This window comes from Corella eumyota, chromosome 1, assembly GCF_963082875.1.
Source record: "Corella eumyota chromosome 1, kaCorEumy4.1, whole genome shotgun sequence".
In the NCBI taxonomy this organism is placed as follows: domain Eukaryota; kingdom Metazoa; phylum Chordata; class Ascidiacea; order Phlebobranchia; family Corellidae; genus Corella; species Corella eumyota.
Genome location: NC_137490.1, coordinates 21,614,854 through 21,635,813, shown reverse-complemented (window position 1 = coordinate 21,635,813; position 20,960 = coordinate 21,614,854). Strand labels below are relative to the sequence as shown.

Below are 20,960 nucleotides of genomic sequence, written 5' to 3'. Positions count from 1 at the left end.
AAAAAATTAATTTGACAAACCGTGATTTATTTAATTTAACAAAAATGACGATAGAGGAAAAACCAAATATTTATGATGAAGATTTATTAAAACCAGTTGCAGAAGTAAAGGTATTATTTTATTATTTTTACTTTTGTAACTTTATAATTTTTAATAAAATCGAATAAAAAGAACTTACAAAAAGAACTTACACCTACATCATTATATTTTTGTGATATTATGTAAAAGCATTGTTTCTATATTGCATCATACTTTTATATAACAGCAGATATATGTTGTATTTTGTTTATATATCTGATATATGTCAGTTTATATTAGTTTTTTTGTATATATCTTTATCTTCGATGTGGAAAGGTCAAATGTGCAACCCAAACATAGAGTAACATCAGTTACTCTGACCCAGTCTTGAGTTCCCTTTTGCAGTTTTAAATATTGTTGAATATAAATACCTGATAAATATGCTGCTGATTAAGTGTTGGCTCAGCAGTAATTCATACTGTTTATAGCACCTTTATCAAGAACGCTACAGCATGAGAGCAGTGGGGATTTAACCCAGGACCTCGTGTAGTGAAGCCAATTGTTCTAAACCACTACACCACACTGTTGATAAAACTAAACTTTGTAACTAAAAATAACTAACCTTTTTTTCAGGAGAAATGGTTATTATTACCTGAATTTCTTAAAGTAAAAGGATTGGTGAAACAACACATAGACTCATTTAATTATTTCATAAATGTGGATATAAAGAAAATAGTGAAAGCAAATAGCAAAGTCTTAAGTGATGCTGACCCAAACTGGTATTTGGAATATCTTAACATACATGTTGGTAAGCCTGAAACGCTTCTTTTAGAATAATTACCTAAAATGTTTTCCCTAATCACAGTTAAATTAAAAATTAGATTTTTGCAGTTTATTTAAATTAAAGTATTTGGTATAGAAATAGATTAAGAAAACAAATATATTAATATTTAATAAGTCTATATATTTTTAAAACTTTATTAAAAATATCTTAATTTTCGTTTAACTATATCTAAGTAGTATTTTATTATTTAGGACCTAACAGTTTTGTATTTTTGATCACTAGGTGTCCCAGACATTGAAGAAAGTTTTAACGTCACTCGAGCAGTCTCGCCACACGAGTGCAGACTTCGTGACATGACGTACTCAGCTGCAATAACTGTTGATATCGAGTACACTAGGGGGCAGCAAAGAGTAATTAGAAAAGGACTGCCAATCGGACGGTAAATTAACTTTTTGAAAACTATATTTTTAATAAATTTCCATAGTTATGTATAGCCAGTAAATAATTTGTTTTTGTTTTTAAGTTTGTTTTCATAAAATTTTTTTTTATTTCAGAATGCCAATCATGTTAAGAAGTTCGAACTGTGTATTGACCAATAAGAATGCAGCTGAGTTGGCAAAGTTAAACGAATGTCCTTATGATCCTGGTGGTTATTTTGTGGCCAAAGGAGTAGAAAAGGTGAAAAGATTCTATTTGATGTTAACAGGTTTACTTTAGTAACCGAATTTTTTGCTAAAAAGAAACTTTAAAATGTAGTTTTTCCAATTATTTGGTATAGTCTTTTTGTAGTATCTTTAAATTTTCTTTTTGTAGTATCTTTAAAAAATCTGATATTTGTTGTTTAGGTTATTTTAATCCAAGAACAAATGTCAAAAAACAGAATGATAGTTGAAAGAGACAGGTACTCCTTATTATATTTACATTTTTACTTTCTTATCACTACATTTTTATTTAACTGTTTTATTGCATGAACCTTATTCGAATAAATACTTAATAGGCTATACTAATTTTTTTCTAGAAAACATAAAGTAAAATTTTAGTTTAATTTCTGCTGCCTAAAAAAATATTTAATTTTGTTGTACAGAAAAGGTTTTTGTGCGTGTTCTGTTCATAGTTCAACCCATGAGAAAAAGACAAGAGTTAATATTCTACAGAAAAAGGGAAAGTTTTACATGCAACAGAATGCTCTTAATGAAGATATGCCAGTTTGCATCATATTTAAAGTAAGTTAATTTGCTGTATTTCTAGTAAAGGTTTATATAAAGAAAGTATTCAATGTATATTGGTCTTAAAATAACCGCAAATGGCAAAAGTTTCCACTGCAGTATTGTTGTATTAATTTTTGGAGCATTTCTATGTGAGATAAATTTCTGTTGTTTTTAGACCAAAGATACAATGTATCTTATTTTTTAACTTTAAGATGATAAGTTTAATACCCACTGCTATAATGTTGTATCATTTAAAAAAAAGCTATTTGACAAATAAGCTCAAAATGCAAGTAATTTTTTATGTCATGTTAGAACACACACCTTAGGCCAGATATACAAAATACCCTATTCAATTAATATATGAAATTTAATAAAAAACCTAACTTACCTTTTTTATTGACCAGGCAATGGGGATAGAGAGCGATCAGGAGATAATGCAATTAATTGGCACAGATGAAAATGTGATGCAGTTGTTTGCTCCTTCTATTGAGGAATGTCATAAGTTAGAGGTAAAATGCATTTTAAAGTTCTAAATTTTTTTCAAATATAAAGAAACTGTTTTAAACACAAGGGTCACTTATGCATTTTTATGTAGTACAAAAATGGTTTAACCACTGTTCTTCAAATTAAAAAGAAAGGCTGAAAAATATTTTTTTTATCACTTTTTTAAATGTAAAATAAACTTTTTAAAACAACCTATTCTCTGTAATCCGATAATTTAAACAAAAACAAATTTAAAAAATGCTTTAATCTCTTGCAGTATGAAAAATCGACTGATTTTTCTAAACACATTTTTATTTTTAACTAAGTTTTACTTAAACCTCATTTTTTCAGGTTTTTACCCAACTCCAAGCTTCAACTTTTATCGGATACAAAATTAAAAGACAGCGAGGAATATGGGGGGTTGTACGAAGGTCACGAACAGACGAGGCACGTGATTGGTTGGCTACTACTTTGTTAGCTCATATTCCGGTCGAAAATTGGAATTATCATTCAAAGGTTATTGTAATTTTTATTTCTATAAATTATTTTACATTTTTTTTAAGTAAATCAATTTTTAAATTATATATTCTTTTTATATATATATCTTGATTCTCAAGTGGGTAGATCGACTTTATGATCTTATAGGTAGCAACAATTACCCCGGCCCAGTCTTAAGTTGCGTTTGACAGTTGAGGATATTATAGATTATAATTGCCAATAATTATGCTGCTGATAAAGTGCTGGCTCAGCAGGAGTTTATACCGTTTATAGCGCCTTACTCAAGGGCGCTACAACATCAAAGCAGTGACTGCATGTTTTGTAGCTGGTAATATTGTGTTTGCCCTTTAGGACTCTAGTTTTATGGGGTACAGAAAGGTATTTCCCTTAAACAATTAAATTCGCAAAGTTTAAAAAAAATTAACATGTGAATAATATTTACAATACTTTTTCACAGTTGGCATAAATACTTGTATTGTAAAGGAAATATTAATGATATAAACCCAACATTTTTTCATTACAGGCTGTCTATCTTGCTATAATGATACGTCGAATAATTTACACTCAGCTTGGTAAGTTGGAGGTGGATGATCGAGATTATTATGGAAATAAAAGAATGGAACTAGCTGGAGGGGTGAGTAGTTAAAATATTTAGACATTTTTTGGAAAGAGTTCTTTTAAATATTTTAATATTTTACTTGTATATTGCTTACCAAGATATTTCTTAAACTGTTTTTAATACATAGTATTTTCTTACTTAAAAATAAGTTCTAACTATGAAGAAAATATTAATTTGTGCTTTTAATAATAACGCAATAAATACCCAATATTAGTTAAAAAAGAAAGCTTATTTTTAATTTTTTTTGTAATGCTTTTACAAACATTACAAACTATATTTTAATATTTGAAATCTTTTTTTCTTTAAACAAATTATTTTTTCAGCTTGTCTCCTTGCTATTTGAAGATGTGTTTAAAAGATTTAATAGTGAGTTGAAAAAGATAGCTGACCTCACCATTCCCAAACCAAGGGCTGCACAGTTTGATGTTGTTAGACATATGAGACAGGATCTAATAACACAAGCTCTTGTTAATGCTATTTCTACAGTAAGTTTGTTACAAGTTTAAGATAATTGAATTGCTAAATAATAATTGCAGCTGCCTTTTTAAAATCAACGTTTTTCTTGTATTTATTTATTCTTGATGTTAGAAGGCCGACTTTATGACCTAAACATAGAGTAACATTGGTAGATGTTATTGGTTATAATGTTCAATAATTAACCTCTGTTTGGTTTTTGGCTCGGTAAAGAGTTTAAACCGTTTATAACACCTTACTTGAGGGTTAAATTTTTAGGTCTAAATTCTTGGTAAAGCAAATTAAAAAGCCATGTTTTTTAATTTTTTTACAACTTTAAAATAATTTTTTTTTTGTACTTATTTATTTCCAACTTGATAAGGTCTACATAAAGTTCCATTTTTTTTATACTTTTTTATTTTTAATTCTTAACATAAAGTAACGTCCAAATACATAGTAGCATTTATTATCTAAACCCAGTCTCAAAGTTTTATTTCGAAATTTTTGTTTTTCAAATTTTATTTTATTTTTTTCAATACAATTTTGTTAACAAATTACTTTAAAGTTTTACTTTTTAAATTGTCTTTAGGGCAACTGGGTGGTTAAACGTTTCAAGATGGAACGTAAAGGAGTCACCCAGGTCCTCACTCGCCTATCTTACATCTCAGCTCTTGGGATGATGACCAGAATTGCATCCCAGTTTGAGAAAACGAGGAAAGTTAGTGGACCAAGGTCACTTCAACCTTCACAGTGGGGGATGCTGTGCCCATCAGACACCCCTGAAGGAGAAGCATGTGGTAGGTACTTTAAATAAAGTAAGCACTTTTAAAATTTAATGTATAAATTTTTAATTCAAATTTTGTTACTATTTTTTAGATTAAAAAAAAATAAAATAAAAAAAAAATATGTGGATTTAGATAAACAATAAGTGAAATTCTGCCCTTATTTTTTAAATTTATTAGGCTTTTAACTCTTGTCCTATTTTTAAGGTTAATATATACATATATATTAATTGTTTTTACTCTGACAGGGCTTGTAAAAAACCTTGCATTGATGACTCATATCACAGTGGATGTTGAAGAAAAACCAACTGCAAGACTTTTACTCAACCTTGGAGTTGAGGATATTTATATGCTTAGTGGTAAGTCTATATTGTCATCTTTATATAATGAAGCTTAGTTTATAAATATATATTTGTTTAATCCATAGACCATAAAAAAACTGCTTTGAATGGTGTGCTGGTAAATTGTTGCAAGCATATATTAGTTGGGAGTTGCAATCATTTTAAAACAAGTAAAATGAAGCCTATAGAACGGGCTATTAACTAGTTTTTATTATAAACTTGTTGTGTTATGTGAAATTGTTGAGCGTCCTGCACCAATATGTCTTGTCTTGGGTTCAAGTACCCACTGCTTTTATATTAAAGTTCTTAATCTTAATCTTAGGTTGGAAAAATAATTTGCACCCTTGTTTTTTAGATGTTTTTTGTAAGTTGTTATGATGTTGGCCTTTTAATAGTATCTGTTTTTCCACCATTTTTGTTAAAGTCAATTTTTTAACACACTTTGTTAATCTTATAAAATCTATAACTATTATTGCACTTTAAGATGCTGCAACATATTAGTACTAAAATAAAGTTTTGATAGTCTTGTTTTTTTTTTTAAAATCACTAAATTCTTTTAAATTTCCAGGAGAACAAATTCACTCCCCATTATCCTATATTGTATTTCTTAATGGAATTGTTCTTGGTGTAGTAAGAGACCCTGAGTACTTGGTTCAAACACTGAGGTTAATGAGAAGGAATCGATGTCTGAATGATTTTATTTCAGTTTGTATTAACAGAGCTCATAGAACGGTTTATGTTTCTTCTGATGGAGGAAGGTTGTGCAGGTAATACTAATATTAAAATATATGGATGTTTTTTGATTATTAAATATTTACTGACCTCTTTATATTGTATTTAATGTTAAGTCTATTTATAATTCATTAACTTTAAAAAAACATTTTTCTTATTAATTTATCATCACTTTTAAACTGTTTTTTAAAAAGAATTGTTACCATGCCAATGGCGGGGTGTAGTAGTTAGAACACTTGCTTTCACTACATAAGGTCATGAGTTAGATCCCCACTGCTCTTATGCTGTAAACCCCCTGTAAGGCACTATTAATGGTATTAATTTCTTTTAAGCCAGCACTTATTTATCAGCTTAATCATCTGGCAATTATTCTATATAATATCCCAAACTCCTAAAGGCAACTTTAGACTGAATCGGGTAACTGATGTTACTCTATGTTTAGGTCATAAAGTCGACCTTTCCACATCAAAAATAAATAATACAAAAAAATAAACTAGTTGTTGGCTTTACTATTTAATTTTATTTTACAGACCTTACATAATTGTTCGAAACCGCCAACCTCTTATTAATGAGAAACACATTGAAGAAATAAAACGGGGTCTAAGGTCGTTTGAGGATTGTTTAAAAGGAGGATTAGTTGAATACTTGGATGTGAATGAGGAGAATGATTGCAATATTGCATTAGAGGAAAAACTTATCAATTTGTGAGTTTAATACTAATATTAAATTTAACTACAGAAATTAATTTTAATTAATATTGATTTCTGTGTTTTTTAAACAATTTTTTTATTAAGTTATGCTAGTTTATATTACTTTTAATTATTTTATATTACCTGTGAATAAACTGTAAATCTATGTATATGTAATGAAGCTTAGTGGACAATATGTATATTATCATGTAGGTATTTATTTCCAATCTATAGGCTTTCAAAAAACTGCTGTTTGTGGTGCGCAGGAAAATAATCGTTAGCAAATATTAGTTAAGAGTTGCGAACATATTATAGCAATTAAAATGTCATTTGTAGTGTGGGCTATTGACTAGTATTAATTAAAAAAACTTAAATCATACTTTGAATGAACTGCTTAAAAGTATTATTTATAATAATTTTTTTCAAAATTCAAAATATATTATGTGCAAACTAAAAAAACTATTTCTTATTTTTTTAGTAAAACTACCCACTTGGAGATAGAACCTTTCACATTATTGGGAGTTTGTGCAGGGTTAATAGCTTACCCACATCACAACCAGTCACCCAGGAACACTTATCAATGTGCTATGGGAAAACAAGCAATGGGTGGGTATTGGATTTCATATTTTAAAAAATTATCGTTTTATGTACCTTAAAATTATTTGAACTATACAAATAAAGATAATGTGATAAAGGCAATTATAAGAAATTCACGTTGTATAATTACAAACTAGTTGACAGCCAATCTTATGGGCTGCTTTTTTGTCATAATATTGTCGCAACTTACAACTTATATTTACTTGCTTTAATTTACTCACACACCACAAACAACTGTCATTTTAATGTCTAAATTAAGCATACTTTTACATATATACACATATATATATTGTCTACAAAGCTTCATTATATATAGATGCCTGTATCAAATTTATTATATAGTTTTATAGTTATTATTTACCTATATTACAAGAAAATAATTTTAACTTATTTTTAGGTACCATTGGTTATAATCAGCAAAAGAGAATTGATACTTTAATGTATTTGTTAGTCTATCCACAGGTAATTAAAAATGCTTACAGGGTATTTATTATATATTAAACTGATTTTTTAAAAAAAAAACAAGAATTTAAACATTTTAAAATTTTTGCAATAATTTTTTTTGTTATATGCAGGCCCCGTTAGTAAAATCACGAACCATTGAACTTATTAACTTCGACAAACTTCCAGCTGGACAGAACGCTGTGATAGCTGTTATGAGTTATAGTGGATATGATATTGAGGATGCACTTGTACTAAATAAGGCTTCAGTAGATAGAGGTAAATAGTACCCAATTTTAACACTTAAATGGCACTTGGGGTCTTTTTTATATAAATCTTTATATCTTCATCTTTAATGTAAAAAGGTCGACATCACAACCTAAACATAACTTGACATCAGTTACCCAAACCCAGTCTTGAGTTGACTTTGGCAATTTGGAATATAGTTTCTAATTGCATGATTATTAAGCTGCTGATAAGTATGATTCAGCAAGAGTTCATACCAGTTACGGTGCTTTACTTGAGAAGCACTACAGCATGAGAGTAGTGGGTATCGAACTCTGGACCTTATGTAGTGAAACCATATTTTTCTTTAAGAAAATCTGTTTAATATTAATGATGTTAAACTATTAGTTTTTTTTGTATCTTGTCCTAATATAGAATATATTTTAGTTTACAGGTATTTTAACAAAAGAAACAAAACATAAACTACAACTAAAAAATGTAATTTTTCAGGTTATGGAAGATGTTTAGTGTACAGAAACCAGAAATGTATTTTAAAGAGGTATGCCAACCAAACTTTCGATCGGGTGATGGGACCATCATTAGATGCTGAAACGAGGGAACCGATATGGAAACATAAATGCTTGGATGCTGATGGAATTGTTATGCCTGGAATTAGGGTGGAAAGTAAACAGGTGGAACTAACATTTTAATTATTTAATTATATAAGTTTTTTTATTGGGGATTTTTTTGTATTTCAACTTAAAATATAATGTTGAATTTTTTTTTAATTTTTTATGTTTTATTTTTAATTTTTTCCGTTTTTTATTAATGAAGTTGAGGAAATTTTGTGTAGTTTGTTATTTATTTTCTAATAAAAAATGACAAAAATAATACCTATAGATGTATTCACATTTAATTCATATTTGTAAGGAAAAAATGTTGAATTAACTTTTAGCTTTTTTAAAAAATGTTGGATCGATTTTAAGCATTTTTATCTTAATATTGTTAGGATGTAAGTTTTTCTTTATAAATTGACTTATAAACTTTAGTTTTAATTTGTTGTTTATCTTTGAATTACTTATATTATTTTTATATTCAGATATTGGTGAACAAGTCATGTCCGACCAGAACAAACACAATAGGAAAGGAACAAACCGCTTCATACCAAGATACTCCATCTTCGTATAGAGGTCCAATTCCTTCAATGATTGAAACTGTAAGTCTAGTTTGTGTCATATCTAATAGAAAGGCTTTAAATTTTAAAGTATAACATACCACCTATTGGCATTATTTTACTTATAATATAACCAATACTATTAAATTCAATGCCCGCACTTCAGGTGTCATTTTAAATGTTACAAAATGGTTGCACTTTGCGACTTTTATTTGCCAGCAATAATTTACCTGCACACCCTAAATGACAATTTTTTAATTTCAAAGCCCTTTAAATTGTACATGCATATATATTTTCTAGGGAGTTCCCTTATATATTAATTGCTTTACTTGCGGTCATTTGTTCAAATTTATTATCTTAAGGTAATGGTATCATCCAATAATGAAGAAGCATTCTTGATTAAGTTATTACTAAGGCAAACAAGAAGACCTGAACTAGGAGATAAGTTCAGCAGTAGGCATGGACAAAAAGGTGAGAAATAATTGAAATAAACCTTTTTTAAAATGCTGTATATATAATTTTTGTGGAAAATTTGAGCTAGTACGATTGCTTGTTTATTATTTGGCTCACATTTTCTGAAGAAAAATTTAACCTGTTGATATTGAATGTTAAATATTTTTATAGTTTTTTAATGCCCTATTTTGGTAGTCTTTTAATGCCACAACTTAATTCCCCAATATTGCAATATTTTAAAAAAAGTAATTTTTCTCAAAAAAATATTCTAAAAAAATATAAAATTTATTCTTAACAGAAGTTAGTTTTAAATTTTTTTAAACGTAGATTAGGTATTGGAAATAAAACTTGAGACTTTTGTTGATATAAATTAATGTCTTAACCGTTGCCAAATTATCAATCAGATGTCTTCAATTTGTAACTGTATAACTGGCTTTTTGAAAAAAAATTAAACTATACTACTTATATTTTAGATCAATAAATTTTTTTATAAGGCAATTCCAAATCCAAATCCTTTTTAACCACCAACTTATTTACATTACCAGGAGTAACAGGTTTAATAGCCCAACAAGAAGATATGCCGTTTAATGATCATGGAATATGTCCGGATGTAATCATGAATCCTCATGGTTATCCCTCCAGAATGACAGTTGGAAAGTTGTTGGAGTTGCTGGGTAGTAAAGCTGGTAGGTTGATTATTCTAACTTACATTGTGTTTTTATGACAAGTATTATAGAATATATAGCTGGTATTTGTTTTTTTTTAATTTTTTGATATAAAAAATTTTAGTTTTGAAGTCATTATTCTATAAAACTTATTTTTTTGTTTTATTGTAACATCATTATCCAGAAAAGTGACTTCAATTTACTTTTAAAATTGTTTCTTTAACTTTGAACTGCACAAGATTTATAAAATATAAAGATAATTTTTAGTGCATTTTTTTAACATAACATTTGCAAGTTTTGATATAAAAATTTCAGAACAGGCAAACAACTGGAGTCTGACAAGTTTATTAAATACTATTTTAATTTCATAAGAATGCATGCAAGTAACACACAAATATTGCTAGTAGGTCACAGTCTAAAGAGTTTTATCACTTGTATATTTTATATTTAATTAGGTGCAATTGAAGCCAAATTTCATTATGGAACAGCTTTTGGTGGAGATAAAGTTGAAACATTGTCACAAATCTTAATTGATCATGGATTTAACTATCAAGGGAAAGATTGCCTTACTTCAGGAATTACTGGGTAATTAGGAATCTTTTAACACTAATAATATCTTCATTGTGGATCTTTATTCTCGATGTGGACAGGGGTAACTTCACGGTCTAAATAAAAAGTAACATTTGTTACCCTGACCTAGGCTTAAGTTGACCTTGACTGTTTGGGATATTATTGATTATAATTTCCCACTAATTACCCTGGTAATGGGTTTTGAGGTAGTCTGATGTTGGTATCATTTATATCACCTTACTTAAAGGCACAATGACATGGAGGCATTGGAAATTAACCCAATTTCACATACACTAATTAGGGTTTTTTCCCCAAAAAAATCAAACTCCTTTTAGAGTATAAAATATTTAGGTTATCTTTAATTCAAAATTGAAATATTTATAAATTTAGTTAAAACTTTTATTTTATATATAGTGAATCTTTAGAAGCTTATATCTATCAAGGACCAGTTTATTATCAGAAGCTAAAGCATATGGTTCTGGATAAAATGCATGCAAGAGCTCGAGGACCCAGAGCTGTATTAACTAGGTCAGTTTTTTTTAACTTAATTTCTCATTTTGTATTAGCATTTGTTAGTTATAAACATGTGGATTTTCTAGTTTAGTTTTTGCTTGAAATTTTAATTAAATTTAAGCTAAATGTGATTTAAAAACATATCCCAGTATGTTTTTATATTTGTTTGTTTTTGTCGAATCCCAGTTACAATTTGAGTAAATCTTAGCTGGCAGCATGGTGTAGTGGTTAAAACACTTGGCTTCACTACATAAGATTCTGGGTTAGATTCCCACTGCTTTTATGCTGTAGCGCCCTTGATCAAGGCCCGATAAATGGTATAAACTTCTGCTTAGCCAAAACAAAAATGAAAACTTAATATCAAATTTTTTAAATCTATGATATTCCAAACTGCCAAGGTCAATTCAAGAATGGGTTGAGGTAATTGATGTTATTCAATGTTTAGGTCATGAAGTTAGTCTTCCCACATCATAAATAAATAAAAACCAAAATCTTTAAAAACTATAATTTTTAAAACAGACAACCAACTGAAGGTAGGTCCCGTGATGGAGGTTTAAGATTAGGAGAAATGGAAAGAGATTGTTTAATTGGATATGGTGCTGCTATGTTGTTACTGGAGCGTCTCATGATCTCCAGTGATCAGTTTGAGGTAGAGGTTCTAAAATTTATGATCCCTGGTTTGGGCTTTTACTTTGTCTGTGTTTTTCAAAAGTTGGTTCACTGTCATTGGATTGCTTAATTATCCTGGTCATTGTTTCTATGGGTTCAGCAAACAAGTTAATACCATTATCAAATTCTTGAAGGCTCTATGATTGTGGAAGCAGTAAGAATTAAACCCATGACCTTATGTAGTGAAATGCATTGCCATGCGACTTTCTGCCAGTATCAGAATAACATGTTGTAGTTGTCAGAACACTTTGCTTTAATACATAAGTTATTGGGTTCCGATCCCCACTGCTTCCATGCTGTGACACCCTTGGGTAAGGCATTATAAATGGTATGAACTCCTGCTGAGCAACCCTTAATCACTGCCAAAATCAGTTCAAGACTGGGCCGAGATAATGGATAAACACATTTTGAGGATAACTATATATAAAAAAATTTAATTCAAAATATTTGGTTAAAGGTGGACGTCTGTGGTGAATGTGGTTTGTTGGGTTATGATGGTTGGTGTACCTACTGTAAGTCCTCCAAGAACGTGGCCACTTTAAAGATTCCATATGCTTGCAAGTTATTATTTCAAGAACTAACATCTATGAACATTATACCAAGATTACAACTTAAAAGATATGATGAAGAATAGGAATAAAAAAATGATTTTTTTTATAACTTTTGGGGTTAAAAATATTTTTTCTTGGTTTTCATTTTTTCCTAAACACTTTTCTTCTATTAGTTTATTACCATTTTTATATTTTTTAACCAATTGCTGCTGAAAAATTTACTAAGTTTAAAAAAAAAAATTTATTTTTGGAGCAAAAAAATTTTTTGGGTTCACATTTTTTCGTAAATACTTATTCTAAATTTTGCCATCTTGTTTGTGATTATTTTACCAGTTGCTGCTGATATTTCCATTTTTTAAATTTACCAAGTTCTTTTTCTTATACAATTATGTTCAAATGGTGATTTATTTGCCTCAAAATAATGTCAATCATATAAATTATTTGGTTAATGTTCCTTTTTTATTTCAATAAATCTAAAGAGCTGGTTAACTCACAATAATACATTTTATTAATTTTAATATTCAAGGAAATTATAAGTTAGGTATATACAGAAATATCAGTACGTAAATTCCTTTTTTTTATAACAATGTCTTATATATTTTATAAAATGTTTTTCATTAAGGTATATAAAAGTGATTTTAACATATTAAGGTTTTCAAAACAGGTAGTTACAGTAGATATAAATAATAAGATAAAGGTTTGTACACAAATTAAAAATTGGCTTAAAAATTATTGTCATTCACACTTCGTATAAGCGGTCGTGCCTTTTTGTAAAGGATTAATTTTCTTATTGTTGTAACAAACATTCAACAAAACTAATATTGTTACGTCATATTTTGTGAAAAAACTATTTAGGGCCCAAATCTAATTGGTAATTCACACAATCACAAAAACTAATCGTTTATTTTTTGTGGAACCTATAACATCAGCGCCATTTAAAATTCCCGGATGTTGCTAAACAGGCACGACCAAAGTCATAAAATTTTTGTTATTTTTAATGTGAAATAAATGCATAAAATAAAATAAAAATGCATAAAACAGCTTTATTTTGTATATTGTACTTGGGAAGTAATAATAAACTTATAGAAAGACACTAACAAACGATAGATTAAGGTATTTTAATTTTAAAACCGATAAAAGAATATAATTTACTATTACTAAAGTGGCCCTGTTATAAAGCATACAAACCTAAAATTTTCCATTAATCAAGGCGCGAGGAATGTTACGTCATAATTAGTGCGCCTCCCCGAGAAATTCCTTTACCACGAGATCCCGGGTTGTTGCAAAATTTTAATTAAGATCTTAAATTGAAAAGCAAATTTGTTGCCAAATAAGGTTATACTAGAGAAGGCAATCAGATGTAATGTTGCAGTCTTTTTCATTAAGCGAGGCGCTAGAAATGTTGCGTCATAATTAGTGCGCCTCCCCGAGAAATTCCTTTACCGCGAGATCCCGGGTTGTTGCATCATATTGCGCATTGTTAACGCACTTGTTCGTTGTTAGGTCATAATTAAAAGCGTTAATTGTTACAGATATTACCTAAAAAGTTAAAAAATATCAAGATATTATAATAAATTATTAGTATATGTTGTTATATTAACATTTTAATAATTTTTTTAAAAGATTTAAGCGAATATATTGTGAGTGACAGTTTTGAAAGCGCTGCGCGTCGTGCAAGTACACACGGGATAAAGCACGTGACTGTGACGTAGGGCTTCGTGGCAAGTTTGAATTGAAAATCGGATTTCTAGTTCTTCTAGATGGACTTTCGAGGTAAGTAGACGTGTTTTTGCTAGTGCTTAATTAAATAAAAATAGAAGACTAGCGTTAATATTGTTGATGTCATAAATATAATTTGAAATGGTTTTTTTATTTAGCGCCTTTTGTTAGTTTAAGATACAAATTTTATAAAATTTTTACTTTTTTTAGAAAGTTAGTGAAAGTGAACTTGCTCTGGTGCGACATCTTGCGTACAAGTTTTCTGATACTGTTCCAGGTTAGTTAACTTTTTAGGATTTCATGCCAATTCATTTTCAAATGGCGTAATGATTAACAAATTTATAAAATTCCTATTAGTTAACTATATTTCTACAATGATTAATTAAATTTTATGAACAATATTAAACTTGTGTTGATGCACAGGTATTCCCACAAAGTTAATAAATGAGGTATTTATACTATAAAATTAATAGAAAATTTGGCATAATTTAAAACTTGGACATTCTTAATTCATAATGGACATAACTTAACATTTCTGGCACACAAAAATTAAAAATTGATCTATTTTAAGAATTTGACATGATAAATTAACAATTGGCATAATTTAAAAATTTTTTGGGAGAAAAAATTTAAAAACTGACATAACGTAACTTTTTTGGCACAAAAATACAAATAATTAAGGTAGGGTTTAGTGTCAATTACTTTATTCTAAACAATATTTCCTATGCAGCAAAAATGGATTATATTTGGATTATAAAATTGGAGGAAAAAGATAGATAATGGCAGGAATTGGAGGAATGGAAAATGGATGGAATTGTCATAAGTCTCCTTTGCAACTAGCAAGGGAGAAGTTAAGTTTTTAAAAACTCGGGACTCGAAGACGACTTGAATGGATTGGATCAACTAACAAATTCAAAATAACTCAGGACCTTTATTTAATATAAATATCAGGTCTGTAGGGTCGTAGGTTTTCACGTGCCTGTTTTTTTATATGTACTGCATAATCAAGCGCTTTAAAATTTTCACGGGTTAAAAGTTTGTAGTATCACGTGTCTGCATTTCTTTGTATTTTGTGACTGGTAAACAACTCATAATTTTGCGCATTAAATGTTGTATAGTTGACACAGTCCCAATGTGTTTAGGTTTCTGTGTAATCATAATTTTATTAAACGGGACTGTTTAATGGGTTTTTTAGATGTTTTGGCGCATGAATTATATAAAGAATATAGAATAGGTTTTATAAAACTAGGCCTATGTGTGTTATGTGTATTTTATGCAAAAGAACTCAAAAATAGTCTCAGGTCCTCAAAAAAAGTCTCAGGGCCTCACTCAACAAAAGGTGGGCTGTAAGGTTTAGGTCTGTAGGGCTGTAGGTTTTCACGTGCCTGTTTTTTATATGTATTGCATATTCAAGCGCTTTAAAATTTTCACGGGTTAAAAGTTTTATTATCACGCGACTACTTTTTATTTGTGAATATTAATCAACTCATAATTTTGCGCATTAAAGTAGTATAGTTGACACAGTCCCAAGTGTGTTTAGGTTTCTGTGTGTTCATAATTATATTAAACGGGACTGTTTAATGGGTTTTTAGATGTTTTGCGCAAATAAAATATATAAATATAGAAAATTAGATTTATAAAACTAGGCCTATGTGTGGTTTATATTATTTATATGTGTATTTTATGCAATTCACTGTATTTTATTCGCCATGTGTTATATTTATGTACTAAACCTAAGTGTGTGAGTGGGTTGGAACCCAACATAATTTATTTAATTGCGTGGGCGGTGCCCAATATAAACTAATACACATACTATTTATTTTCGTGGATGGAAATCCAAACTCTTATTACAAATTTTATGGGTCAGAGCCCAAAATAACATACACAGTAAACTCTAAATTAAACACACAGAAAGAAACCCAAATATTTCTGTTTTCCATCTCATTTATTTTTTGCAGGCTATTCTTATTTCCTCTGCTTTCAAACTTTAACTTTATTTCTCTACAGGGGCATTACTAACCAAAATAATATTTTTCTTCAGGGGCGTTACTAACCAAAATAATATTTTTCTTCAGGGGCGTTACTAACCAAAATAATACTTTTTTTCAGGGGCGTTACCAACTAAAATAATATTTTTTTACAGGGGCGTTACTAACCAAAATATTATTTTTTCACAGGGGCATAACTAACCAAAATAATTTTTTTTTTCAGGGGCCTTAATAAAAACTAAAACCAAACTAACTAACCATTTTTTACAGGCTTTTTTTTTCAGGTTAGATTGCCAAAAACAAATTTAAACATTCTGTTTTTTTATTTTTAGATGCTGGTTGAATAGTTTCAAAGATCTGATCGCTTTGTTTTTGGCCAATTTTAATTTGTTCTTTATTTTTAGAGTCCCTGATAACATGAAAACTTCAATCTTACATTTTTATTTTTTTCTCGCAGGGTAGATTACCACAAACAAATACTAATTCTGTTTTTTATTTTTAGATTCTGGTCGACAAGCACAAACACTAAATTTTCATAAAACCTTTTTTATTGTTAAAAATCACAATCACAAAACATAATTTTAATGTTAAATTGAATAAAACATTATAAACAATCATCATCACAATCAAATTATTGTAAGCACATTATTTAAGTACTTAGGTCAAATTTTCTAATCTTTATATTATTACAGAAATCAAGATGGAAGAACATGCCATCCACTTTACCTGATGGGTTAACCAGCTTTTCTATGGTTTCCAAGTTACAATTTTGCCAAACAAACCATCGTTCTGTTGTTGAAGGTCAAATAACCTTTTTACCGGGGTTTTGAAGTACTGAACAAAAAATAAACAGTACCAACAAACACTGACATTTACTATCTACAAGTTTAACTGTCAAAAAACAAAACTTGTATTTCTAAAAATTGACAATTTTATACCAATAAAAACACAGTAATTTGTACGAACTTGCTTAAGCTTTTCTATGTTGTACTTTTAAAATCCCACTTTTTTACAACTTTAATGCATTTTAAAAACCTTATTATATGCTTCTGTACTCGTGCATTTATATTTTTTGTGTTAAAATGCTTCAACTTCTATTATTCGTTGTATTTAATATGTTATGCTTTGCAATTTTTATTCTCAAATTCATTTTGTACATTTCTCGTATTTAAATTTTTTATTTAGTGTAATTTAACATTAACAACTATTTTTACTCTTTTTAATTATTGCCCTTCGTACATGTTTTACATATCGCAATATTTTCATTCTTTTGTAATACCTTTACTTTTTTGTTACCCTTTTTAATGTCTTATTTGTTGCCCTTATATCTTCTTTTTTTGCTTTTGCTTCAGTAATTGCAATGTTTCGTCAAATACATGTAAATATGTGATCAGTTGTTCTCTTTTATCCCCGACCTACCACATTCTGTCACTTATACCATTTAGTAATACCTGAAACTCATAAACTTTGTCCAAAGGGCCATAACTTAATTTAAACTTCTGTCTGGAAAACCATAAACATAATTTAAACATTTGTCAAATTATAAAAACATAATTTAAACTTTGTCAAATACCATAAACATAATTTAAACATTTGTCAAATTATAAAAACATAATTTAAACTTTGTCAAATACCATAAACATAATTTAAACTTTTGTCCAAAATTAAAAAAACATAATTTAAACTTTTTCAAATTCCATAAACATAATTTAAACTTTTGTCCAAAATACCATAAATATAAATTAAACTTTTGTCTAAAATTAAAAAAACATAATTTAAATATTGTCCAAAATATCATGAACATAATTTAAACTTTTTCCAAAATAACATGATTATAAATTGATCTTAGTTCGATGTCATACAAACTTAATTTAAACTTTTGTCCAATACCACAAACCACCATAAACTTAATTTTAAACTCAATCCCATCCCATGAACATAACTCCAACTTGGTTTAGAATAGCCTAAACTCGATATAAACCTCCCCAAAATCCCATTTACATAATTCAAACTTTGTCCATAACACCATAAAAATAATTTAATTTTTTTTAAATAACATTAACAAAATTTAAACTTTTTTTGAAGCCATTAACATAATTTAGACTGGGTCCAGTGCTATAAAAACACCCTAAACCCTGTCATATACCATGGCAAAACAATGTCAATTATCATGTTTAATAATTAAAATTAGGTAAAAACAGAAATAAATAAAACGTAATTTGTATTTTGTTATACGGTAAAAGAATATGTTTAAGAAAATATTTGCAGATAAGATTTTGTATAAAAAACGACAGCAAATTAACTATGGCCTTATGACAAAAGATGTATTAAAAATAGATTATTAAAGTACAATACAAGTATTTCTATAATGAAAAATTTTCGCATTTAATTTTAAATGTAATTTTCGGTAGAAATTATAACATCACTCTGAAATGTCGAACAATAGTAACTGTTGCGTCACAATGGCCAAAAACATTTTTTGTGGTTAATGACAAAAAACCAACTAATGGAGCTCAGTATTACCATTGTGACGCAACAGTTACTATTGTTCGACATTTCAGAGTGATGTTATAATTTCTACCGTAATTTTCTTTGTTGATATTTTTTAAATTTTAATAAACAACTTAAATCAATGAGCCATATAAAATTAATTTTTGTTTATCCTCAAGATTTTTATTTTTTTTTAAATTTAATTTAATGCGTATATATACAAATGAATAGTAAAAAATGGACTAAATTTATTTATTTAAGTTAAGGTATAAAAATAATTTATTAAAACGTTGTAATATTCGGTTAAAATTTATTTAAAATTTTTGCAAAATATTGTGACGTCACGAATCTCGCTAGCTGTTTCAGAAATCGAATGAGCTAGGGTTTGAGCTTGATTAGGGTTAGAGAAAACCAGGGTTAGAGTTTTCCTGGAAAAATAAACGGAGCATACAAAAAATTGGATTTAGTATAAAATTATGAAAACGCTTTTTTTAGATAAAAAATTTAGACGGATTATTACATACACTCGTACCATTAACACGTTTTTAAGTTTATATTCTAATATTAAAAGGTTATATCAATGTCTAGCGGTAATGATTTGTTTAAAAAATGTATGTATTATTAAGATGTATTTTTATAAAAATTTAAATATTTAAATGTTAAAGTTCATTTAAATGTCCATGAAAAATTAAAAAATACGTAAATAAATCGTTTAAGTTGATTGAAATTATCTATTAATGATATTTTATTAAAATTACACAATATTTTGTGTTTTTTAAATTTTTAGGTGTGTAGTTTTTATTAAATTGTTAATTATATATATATATATTTTTTTTTTTCTGATGTAGGAAGATCGACTTCACGACCTAAACATAAAGTAAAACCGGCAACATGTTGTAGTGGTCAGAACATTTGGCTTTACAACATGAGGTCTTAGGTTCAATCTTCACTGTTTTCATGTTGTAGTTTTCTTGAAGAAAAAGCAAAACAATTATTTTAAAAGTTTGTTAAAAGTTGCGAACCTCAACTTAAAAAAAACACAAAAGATTTGTAAATGTAATGCATCTTTAATTATGTTTAAATCCTACGATGAATTAAAGTAGGTTATTATTTAACGTGGACATTAATAATGGCTTTAACATTTAAATATTCAGGTTTTAATAAAAACTTTAATAAAATGAATTATTACCGCTACACATCAATATAACATAATAATGTGATATTATTAATAACTTTAACTACGTTTTAGTAAAAGTGTATGCAATAATCGATTAACATTTAAAACTTTTTTTACACTAAATCCAATTTTTGTATGCTTTATTTATTTTTTGAGGAAAACCTTAACCCTGGTTTTCTCTAACCCTAATCGAGATAAAGCCCTAGCTCATGCGATTTTCCAAAAAGCTAGCGAGATTCCTGACGTCACGATATCTCGCATAAACTTTAAATAGATTTTAACTTAATATTACGACATTTTATCAAATAATTTAATTTACTAATTGATTTTGAATATAAAAAGAACTAAAGGCTGTAAATTTTTTGAAAATTCAATGTAAATTGTTTAATTTCTAACAAGTATATTTTTGTTATTATTTTTCTTAGCAATATAAATACTTGAAGCGTTATATACTATTATTAAAATAATATTTAACATGCATTATATTAAAATTTTGCATTTTTATGAATATTGTTGGGCTAAAGCTTTATTTTATTAATATTTTATTAATACTTACTAACTATACTTTATAAATATCGTTGAGGATAACTTCAACTTGTTGTTTTTTGTAAATTTTAAGTAAAACTGATGTTGGCATACAAAATATATTTTTACATTAAAAACAGTTAAAATAGATGCAACTGTATATAAAAAGTAATTTTAATAAAAATATAGATTTTAATTGGTTATTAAAATATGATAAACTATTAAAAAGTTAAAGAAAATTGATTTTCAAGCCGTTTTAAAAACTGAAAAAGGGGAGATCGGTTTGCGAACTTCTATTTTTGTAGAATCGGGAGAGGCAAGAGTAATTATTATTATAGGATTACAAGAATAAACTTTCACATTTAGACTAATTTCCTTTCCATATTATGTAGTTTTTACTGGATAATTATAGAATTTAAATAGTTATTTACTTAAATTATAAAGGAACATATTGTTGTTGAACTCTGAAATGGATTATTTTTGTTTATTTATCAGTTACGAGCTCGTTCATAAAGTGAACACAATTAAATATTAAAAGTTATGTAAAAGTTATATATAAAAGTTATGTAAAAGTCAGAATATTTTATAACATTTAA

At 27.9% G+C, this 20,960-nt stretch overlaps 1 protein-coding gene across 1 annotated transcript; it reads left to right on the top strand.

The window, feature by feature from the left end:
- Positions 1-25: 25 nt before the first annotated feature.
- On the top strand, positions 26-12,668 carry LOC145740709 (DNA-directed RNA polymerase III subunit RPC2-like). Its single transcript, XM_082558539.1, has 25 exons — positions 26-110; positions 652-826; positions 1,085-1,241; positions 1,357-1,480; positions 1,648-1,703; positions 1,887-2,025; positions 2,415-2,519; positions 2,845-3,009; positions 3,515-3,625; positions 3,934-4,095; positions 4,653-4,860; positions 5,094-5,204; positions 5,755-5,953; positions 6,449-6,622; positions 7,086-7,213; positions 7,602-7,666; positions 7,780-7,924; positions 8,381-8,562; positions 8,970-9,086; positions 9,407-9,515; positions 10,043-10,183; positions 10,618-10,747; positions 11,147-11,260; positions 11,765-11,894; positions 12,372-12,668. Exons 1-25 carry the CDS (start codon positions 45-47, stop codon positions 12,546-12,548), a joined length of 3,390 nt encoding a protein of 1,129 aa, XP_082414665.1. The 5' UTR covers positions 26-44; the 3' UTR covers positions 12,549-12,668.
- The last annotated feature ends 8,292 nt before the right edge of the window (positions 12,669-20,960 follow it).

Excerpts from the sequence above, each read along its gene's own strand:
- LOC145740709 (XM_082558539.1), top strand. The coding sequence starts at position 45 with ATGACGATAGAGGAAAAACCAAATATTTATGATGAAGATTTATTAAAA. Across the intron at positions 2,520-2,844 it reads AGGAATGTCATAAGTTAGAG|GTTTTTACCCAACTCCAAGC; the intron begins GTAAAATGCATT and ends TCATTTTTTCAG. Across the intron at positions 3,010-3,514 it reads ATTGGAATTATCATTCAAAG|GCTGTCTATCTTGCTATAAT; the intron begins GTTATTGTAATT and ends TTTTCATTACAG.